At 42.5% G+C, this 9,367-nt stretch overlaps 1 protein-coding gene across 4 annotated transcripts in view; it reads left to right on the plus strand.

Moving 5' to 3' along the window:
* The window catches only part of Melk (maternal embryonic leucine zipper kinase), a 69,521-nt gene extending 62,742 nt beyond the window's left edge, over nt 1-6,779 (plus strand). For all 4 annotated transcript variants that reach the window (XM_038347762.1, XM_038347763.1, XM_038347765.1 and 1 more), the window contains 4 exons: nt 938-1,034; nt 2,193-2,361; nt 3,621-3,724; nt 6,602-6,779. In XM_038347762.1, the coding sequence (XP_038203690.1) occupies nt 938-1,034; nt 2,193-2,361; nt 3,621-3,724; nt 6,602-6,779 (548 nt within the window). The remainder of the gene's footprint in view (nt 1-937; nt 1,035-2,192; nt 2,362-3,620; nt 3,725-6,601) is intronic.
* The last annotated feature ends 2,588 nt before the right edge of the window (nt 6,780-9,367 follow it).

Here is a 9,367-nt window from a genome sequence, read left to right on the forward strand (position 1 = left end):
CACTAGCACATCGTACTTGTGTTTTGTTTCGACATGAATGGTAATTCCTATTGCAGCCCCTATGTAGTCCAGGCGGTGGTAGTTGTCACAGGTCTGCTGCTATATATGTAGCACATTCTCTTAGGATACAAAGACAAAGACTTTTTAAAAACAGCTTTTTAAAAATTACTGTTGTTCTTATAAAGCTCAAGAGAATAGACTTTATTAGTTAAAAGCAAAACAACTCCCCCCAAAAGTTTATTATCATTGATACCACTAAAGTAGATAAAACTTGTGTGTCTGTGTACTTTCCGGGGATTGAACATAGCCTTGGGTGTGCTTGGCAAGAGCTCTCCCACTCTGCTGCCTTCCTCAGCTGATAGAACCTTTAGACATAAAATCAAAAGGCTGCTCAGTTAGTGGTAACCAGATCTGCCTATGCTTACCCTGTTTAGGGTAAAGCACAAAATTCTGGAATAAAGATACAGTCACATTAACAAAACTCATGCTAATTTTTTTTCAAACTTAGAGGGGGATCAGTTTCTTTACCTAATAGGAATTAAATAGGATTGTGAATTGAATTAACACTTTTCAGTATGCTTCAGTTCACAGTGAGGTTTATGTCTTGTTTTAAATCTTTACATGTAAGGCAAAATAATTTATTTTTTTGAGGGTGTTTTGTTTGGAGAGAGTGTTATACATCTTAGGCTGGCCTTGAGCTGTTGAGCATCCTGCCTCCACCTCCTGAGCATTGAGATTAAAGGTATGTTTTACGGCACAAGGTGATTTCGTTCTTAACATCGATCATCTGGAAGCATTTTCCTTACATAATTAGATCCAGCAGTTTTACTTGCCAAGTGGTGCCAATATTTTGGAGTCAATGAGGAAAGTGATGTATGTATTATTGATTGAGGTGTTGTCAGCTACACATGGTTTGTGTTTGTTATTTTTTTAATAGCTAGAAACCAGTGCCTGAGAGAAGCCCCAGTCAGAACACCAGGGAATTCCGCAGGGACAGACACATTAACAACGGGTGTCATTAGCCCTGAGAGGCGGTAAGTATTACCTTTCAAACTCCCAATTTTTAGTGTAGGTCATGGGACTACTCTTCACCCATGAGGAAATCCCGACAGGGAGTGGAGACAGATGCTGCTGCAGCTGGGCACCTGTTGCTAGAGGACAGGCTGTGGCCGAGCTGGGTTACTGCGACTGTTGCTCCTCCTCGGGGCGGGGTAATGAGACTGAGCTGTGGGACTGGCACCTTAAGTAAAAGCATGGAAAGCTGGAAGACAGACTCCCTGCTATGGCGTGCCTTCCCTCCCCAAAGCCCTCTTGCTTGTGCGGCTGGTAGAGTGTAGGTGTGCACTAACAGTTGCACTCCCCAGGGTAGTAAATACACTAATTCGGCTTAGAGAAAACCAACTCACTTCTCTTAGGTGAAAAACCCCAAGGCATAAATGAGCCTTTATTGCATTTCAGTTGTTTTTAGATGCATGATTTATTTGGAGAAGTACAATATAAACTATTAGATGATGCTGCAGTTATTATCTTTTTATTTTTAATGTCTTTGATATTATGGTTGGGTAAGAAGATAGTCTCACTCATTGGAGGTGTACACAGAAGTGTTTCAGAGTAAAGTATTATGCCCATAATATTTGATATTATGGCTGGGTAGGTGCGCACAGGGACTGAATCTGTGTATTGTCTATATACACAGAGAAAGCCATTGGCAAATATTTGTAGTTGTTGACCCTAGGAGGACATGTGAATGTTCATTGTTCTGATATTCGCATGTTTCTATGTTTGAGTTTAATAAAAAAGTGAAAGAGCTGAGCCTTGGCATAGACTTGGAATCCCAGCTACTTGGGAGACTGAGGTAGAAGGATTGCAAGTTCAAGGCCAGCCTGGGTAACTTAATGAAGAACCTGTCACAAAATAAAAGGTAAAAAGAAGGGTATGGATAGAGCTTATTGTAGAATGCTTTTCTAGTATATAAATAAGGACCTAGGTTCAATCCCTGCTATCTCCCAATAAATAAACAAAAATGAAAGGGTAAGTAGTTTGGGAGATGGCTTTATTCCCCCTCCCAGTGAGGACTGAGGTGCTCTGGCTTGGTCACACTATTGCAGCCAGCCCTTGGGCTTGTAGAGGGACAGGCGCAGGGGCCGCGAGGGCAGCAGGACCGCGGCACTAGTGCTCCGTTTGTTTTTAAGGTGCCGCTCAATGGACGTGGATCTCAACCAGGCACATATGGAGGATACCCCTAAGAGGAAAGGAGCCACTGTGTTTGGAAGCCTTGAGAGAGGACTGGATAAGGTTCTTACTGCACTTACTAGGAGCAAGAAGAGGGGCTCTGCCAAAGATGGTCCAAGAAGGCGAAAGGTAAGTGGTCCGGAGTCTATTAAAAGTTCAGAAGCCAGCCGGGCGGTGGTGGCGCACGCCTTTAATCCCAGCACTCGGGAGGCAGAGGCAGGCGGATCTCTGTGAGTTCAAGACCAGCCTGGTCTACAAGAGCTAGCTCTAGGACAGGCTCTAAAGCTGCAGAGAAACCCTGTCTCGAAAAACCAAAAAAAAAAAAAAAAAAAAAAAGTTCAGAAGCCGACTCTTAACTAGATGTCTCTTTAACCCCAAGCTCTCTGGCAGGGTCTCTAACCCCGGCTGGTCTTAAACCAGGGCAATCTTCTTTCCTCAGCCTCCTAAATACTGGGCTTACAGGCATGAGCAACTACCACCCCTCACCTGGTTGCACTGATCCATTCTTTCTCTCTCTTCCTGTGTGTGTGTCTCTGTGTGTGTGCGCGTGTATGTTTGTGTGTTTGTGTGTGTCGCTGCTCATTCACCCAGTGTGGGATCCAGGGATTAACACAGGATGTCAGGTTTGCATGTCAGGAGCTTTTACTTACTGAGCCATCTTGCCAGTTCATCCTTTTGATTTTTAAAAAGAAAAAGAAATGTATTGCTGGGCAGTGGTGGTGCACACCTTTAGTCCCAGTACTCAGGAGGCAGAGGCAGGTGGATCTCTGAGTTTGAGGCCAGCCTGGTCTCAGCCAGGGCTACACAGAGAAACTGTGTCTTGAAAAACCTAGATGTGGGGCTGGAGAGATGGCTCAGGATTAAAAGCACTGGCTGCTCTTCCTGAGGTCCTGAGTTCTAGACCCAGCAACCACATGGTGGCTCACAACCATCTATAATGAGATCTGGTGCCCTCTTCTGGCCTGCCAGCATACATGCAGACAGAATACTGTATACATAATGAATAAATAAATCTTCAAAAATAAGATAAAAAAGAAAAACCTGTATGGATAGATGGATAGATAGATATCTCTATGTAGTCTTGGCTGTCCTGGAACTTGCTTTTTAGATCAGGCTGGCCTTGAACTCAAAAGAGATCTGCCTCTTTCTGCCTCCTATTATTAAAGGCTTGCATCACCATGCCTGGCACTATTTTTTTTTTAACTGGGGATAATAAAATAGTTTCTGATGATGACATCTTCCCCTGAGTCCCCACTGCTGTGGTAAAGCAGCTGGCTCGGTGGTCTGTTCTTCCAGCGTCTTCTTGAAGTGTTCCCATTTGAAAAGGAGTTAACATTGGGCTTTCGTGTCAGCACGGCTTCACTCCTCATCCCTTCCTCCTCTCTCAGCTGCACTATAATGTGACGACAACCAAACTGCTGAACCCTGACCAGCTCCTGAATGAAATAATGGCCGTGCTGCCCAAGAAGCACGTGGACTTCGTGCAGAAAGGGTGAGTCGCTCCTGTCACCATTGTCCACTTCCCTTCGGGTCTCGTCCCACCTCGTCCTTCTCCAGAGCTGCGCGCGGTGCCAGTGCCACTGTTCGCAGTGGATTTCTTTTGAGCTGAAAGCGCTCATGGTCACCACTTTCAAGATTAGGCTTCATCTCAGAATTGGGAACTCTGGACTTCCATTTATTTTAGCACAGTCCTCTAGGTCCTTTAATTTTCTGCTTTGTTATAGCATTTGCCAGTTGTAATCTTAATCATTGAGACACATTGGACAAGTGGGAGTTCGTAGATTGCTTCTCTTTGACCAACTATCTTTTGGAGTTAGTTTTCTGTGGGTTAAGGAATTAATTCAGCTGAATGTCCCTGCTGGGTGATGTCAGAAGCTCCGTGGTGTAATCTCATGGTCTGAGTAGCCAGGTCTCTTCTGAGCATACAAATTGTTACTGCTTCTAAGAATTTCACTAATTATGTCTTTTATTTAAAAAGACTTATTTATTTTGATTTTAGTTTTTATTTTATGTGCAATGATGTTTTGCCTGCATGTATATATGTGAATCACATGCATGCCTGGTGCCTGCAGAGGCCAGAAGAGGGCATCAGATCCCCTGGAACTAGAGTCATACAGATGATTGTAAGCTGCGCTGTGGATGCTGAGAATTGGACTGGGGTCTTCTGAAAGAGCAGCCCTAACCACTGAGCCATCTCTTCAACCCTGTTCATTTATTTGAAATAGCCTTACTATGGATCTTCTGATCTGGGTGGCTTCAGTCTCCCAAGCACTGGATTATAAGCATGCTATCACACCAGCTTCTAAAATCCCTTTATTATACAGCTGTGTGTACTGTTTATTAAATTTACCAAAAGCATGCAGACAGGATAATCGATGTAGAATTTGATATTTTTTTTTTTTGTTTCCTTGTTGACTTTTTTTGAGACAGGACCTTGTACTCTAGTCCAGGGTGGTCTCAACTTTCAATTCTCCTACTTTGCACCCTAAGTTCTAGGTTATCTCGGGCTGATCTGGAATGCAGTTGACTAGTCCAGGGTGGATTTGAACTTTTGATTTTCCTGCCTCCACTTCCGAAACACTGGGATTACAGGCTTGTGCCACCATGGCCATGCCTGAGTAATATTTTAAAGACAATCCTTTGTGAATGTATCACAGTATATATTCTGTAGTAGGTCACCTGTGTGAACTCTTGAATTTTTTTCGTTTAGCCTCATTAGAACATGTTTGTCTAACTCCTGCTTAGTGCTGCTTATGTGTAGTGCTGTTTCTCTGGTCCCAGAAGCTCTGGCTGAATCTCACAGGCCTGTGCTGATCTCTCCTTTGGCATGTGGTTCAGCAGCAGACCGTTAGCTGAAATCCAACCAGTGCTTTGACCTCCTGACATATGGAGAAACTAGAATGGTCCAACCTGCTCTGATCTGTTACTATCTGGTCGCTTTTACCTGTGACGAAGCAAAAAACAGTGTTCGGCTTCTCAGTGCTGTTATGGTTCTTGGTCTTCCAGGAGGATGTATTTGTCTTCTGCAAAGCTAAACTATCCTTTCCCTTCCTGTAGACCTGTACCTAGTATGTTCCTTTCGACATTTCTGATACTGGCTGCTTATTTCTAAGATAATTTACCCTTTTCTCAAACTCGGTGTAACTAAGACAAAGAATGATGTTTTGTGAAGTTTCATAATAAATAATAAAAACAGTTTTTTTAGTTTTGCCTGGTGGTACATGCATGACTGTGAATTTGAGGCTAGCCTAAAGGATTTAGAAAGTTCCAGGCTTCTCTGGGCTATACAGAAAGATACTATCTTTTTTGTTTGTTGTTTGTTTTGTTTGTTTATTTTTGAGAGAATCTCTTGTAGCTCCCAAGGTCTGGAAACCCTGTCTCAAAAATCCCCCAAATTGTCATACTTCTGAGGAACAGTGCCTAAATATAATAAATACATAAATGGTTAAATATTTAGAGAACTTGAATTTAAAAGAAACCCGAATGTTTGTGTTCTTATTTATTGAAGATCAGTAAGACATAACTCTAAAATGTAAAGTAAGTAATTATGTTTATATGAATTCAGTCCATGCCACTTTCATAGTCAAAGCCCTATTTTGTGTTGCCAGGGAAGGGAACCTGGCAGCTTTGACTAATATGCCCTATGCTTCCAGCATGGTGGCACTGTTCTCCTGCTCCTGTTTTTACCAGAAAGTGTTAGAGCTAGCAGTCATAGTTTCTAAACTTGTATAAGAAAAATCTTCAAGGCAGATTCCCCCCCCCCCCCTTTTGAGATACGGTTTCTCTGTAGCTTTGGAGCCTGTCCTGGAACTAACTCTTGTAGGCTAGGCTGGCCTTGAACTCATAGAGATCCGCCTCTGCCTCCCGAGTGCTGGAATTAAAGGTGTGTGCCTCCACCACCTGGATAAGGCAGATCTCTTTCTAGAGGGTTAATTGCTTCAGATTTATTTAAGTAAAAGTCACAAGTTTCAGAGGTAAGAATGTTCTAAATCTCCCTTATTTTCCTTTGTTGGGAATATTGTGGAAACGACCTCACATTCCTGTTGAAAAAGGCCACATTAAAAAATGCCAGGTTTCCCAGGTATGCATGCTCTGTACAACTATTTAAGAAGGACTTTTCTGTGGTTGAGGGAGAATGCTGGTCAAGTTTTCACACCTTACTCTTCGGATCATCGCTCATGCTCATCTGAGAAAACACGGTCACACCTCACCCTACAGCATAGCTAGGCCAGTTGGAAACTGCATGGAGAATTTATTGCTTCGAGTGAAATAATGGCTCACTTCCCCCAGCTCTTAGAAGTCTAGAAACCCCTTGCATTATCCAGAACACTACGGCTCGCTGACTACCTGCTGTCTTCATGTTTTTCAGTTACACACTCAAGTGTCAAACGCAGTCTGATTTTGGCAAAGTGACAATGCAGTTTGAATTAGAAGTGTGCCGGCTCCAGAAGCCGGACGTGGTGGGCATCAGGAGGCATCGGCTAAAGGGTGATGCTTGGGTTTACAAGAGATTGGTGGAAGATATCCTGTCTAGCTGCAAGATGTAAATAACAGATGCTTTTCATCCTGCCTGGATGAACGTGGACGGCATGTTGTGCGCAAGAAGACCCTATGATTGGTTGGAACTGCAAGCTCGTTTCTAAATAGCTTTCTTCAAGACCAAGACCTTTTTACCTTTTCAACAAAAAATGTTATTTTGTGACTGAATTTGAGGCAGCCAACCCTTCTGTCCTTCTTTATTACTCTTTCTAAATCGTGCGACTTGGTGTGTTCGTCACTTGATTGTTCTCTGTTCACTTCCATAGGGATGCCAGCTCTTCCTGTGACTCATTCTGATGTACAGTTCCTTTCTGCGCTAAAACCTTTTGTGAATATACCAGGCTTCTCTTTGTATCTGATTTTGATTGGAATAAAACCTCAAATGGCTTGCTGACTGTTAAGTAGAGACTATTTGGAGTGTGTTTTATCTGTTATCAAATATGCCTTGGGCAGAAAAACAGATAAGAATTCATTTGCATAATTTTTTCCTGTCTCTGATTTAAGTAGGATTTATTGAGATCGTTAACTAAGTCACAGCTGTGGTTACCAGAGTTAAACAACACATTTAATATGTGGTATAAAAGCGTATTGACTTCAGTAAGTATGTCCAGTCAACAATGATAAGTATCCAAACTGCAGGCCCCATGAAATGTTACTTTATGGTAATCTCCCTAAGACTCAACATTGGCCCCAAATTTGTATTTTTATTTCATTTTATTGGTCTCTAAAGGCCAGAACTCAAGTTACATTTGTATGGATTTTACCAATTAAACTAGTTGGAGGGAAAATAGCACTGTTTCTGGTCAGTAGTGAGGGAGTGTTTTGTCATTCATTTATTCACCAAACATTCACTGAAGGCTTCCAGGCCCTTGCTTCTGGAGCTGAAGCTGGTGCTGCCCAGCAAACCAGGGAGTTCAGAATCTGCCGTGAGGGCCAGATGTTTTCAGTATTGACACATGATTGAAGGTAGAAATGATGTCTTGGAAAAAACAGCGTTTTATTCTTGACAAACCAACAGGGATACACTAGACAGAGTGGGAAGTACGGTGTTCTTGACAGAATGTGTGCAAAAGCAAAGCATTTTCGGGTGGTGCTGAGTAGAGATTTTAAAGGGTAAAGGAAGTGACGTCAACTATTAAAAGAGAATAGATGAGTTGGAGATTTAGCCAAGAGTAAGGAAGGCCTGAAGGAACTTGAGTATGACACTGGAGAGAGTGGCCTGGGTAAGGAAAACCAACTGCGGCAGGATTTTACACTGTTAGTGACGGCTTTCTTGACATATAAGTTACATCTTACAGCTTCCACCTTTTGGGACAGTGACATGACTCAGCAGGTAAAGGTATTTGCTGCCACTCCTTCCCCTCCCCGCCATGTGGTGGAGAAAACTGTCCTCTGGCTTCTGTTGCATGCTCCCCTTGCCCCTCTTCTCTTCTATGTAATAAGTGTAAATTTTTTTTTATTAAATAAATAAGGCTAGGGTGACTCTGTGGTAAAAGCATGTGCCATCCAAGTATGAGAACCATAGGTAGGATTTTAAACCCTTGCATATGCCCGCCTGGAATTCCAGCCTCTGAAGGTGGAGGTGGGATCCCCAGAGCAAGCTGCCAGCTTTACGATTGTTGAGAGACCTTGCTCACTGAATATGGTTGCAGAGTGATTGCTGATGCCAACCTTGGGCTTCTGCATGGACGTGTATAAATGCACCCACACCTGTGTACACACGTATACATACACATGCACACATGAAAATGGGGAAATAAGCTCATTGGTAGTTATGCATCCATCACTACAATCTAATTTTGTAAGAGTTTCATCGTAACAAGCTGCTCCTGGAAAGACTCAGTCGAGACTAGATTCTAATCTGTGTCAGGTTGGCAAAGCTATCTAGGACAAAATAGGACTAGAGAGATGGCTCAGTGGTTAGGAGCTCTTGCTCCATCAGGACTGGGGTTCAGATCCCAGCACCCACATCAGCCAGCTCACAGACCTCTGTAACTCCACCTCCAAGTGGCCTCGCAGCAGGCCCCCACACATACACGTGCACACACATAAACCTGTTTTTACAAAAACAAAGCTAACTAGGACAAAGTGGAATCGCATATATTAGATCCTTTGGAATCTAATTTCCCTAATGTTTTCAAGATTTATCATGATTCCTGTATTAGGACTTCATTCTAATTTATAGCTAAATAACTCTCCGTGGCCTGAATATAGTACATATTCATCTTATCAGCTGATAAAAGGCATTTGGATATTTACACCTTTAAATCTTAGTGTCAGTGTGAACGTTTGTGTGCAAGTTTGTGTGACTATAGCTTTCAGTGCTCTTGTGTGCTTCAGTGGGTATCCTATTCCAGCAGACCCTGAAATCTACATTTCCCCTTACCCTATCAGGTGGTGGGAACTACTTCTAAGTAACTGTTGGTTTACTTATTTTGGCTTTTAACCTTCTAAAGCCTCAGCATTTACAAATACCTGAGCATTTTTATTATTTTATTTTGTATTGGGAATTTAATACACATGCCTCTAAATCATACCCTCTTTAAAAGTTCTTGTGGTATTTTGAGATAGGGTCTTCGTGGTGAAAGACTTGATG

Source organism: Arvicola amphibius, chromosome 11, assembly GCF_903992535.2.
Source record: "Arvicola amphibius chromosome 11, mArvAmp1.2, whole genome shotgun sequence".
Lineage (NCBI taxonomy): Eukaryota > Metazoa > Chordata > Mammalia > Rodentia > Cricetidae > Arvicola > Arvicola amphibius.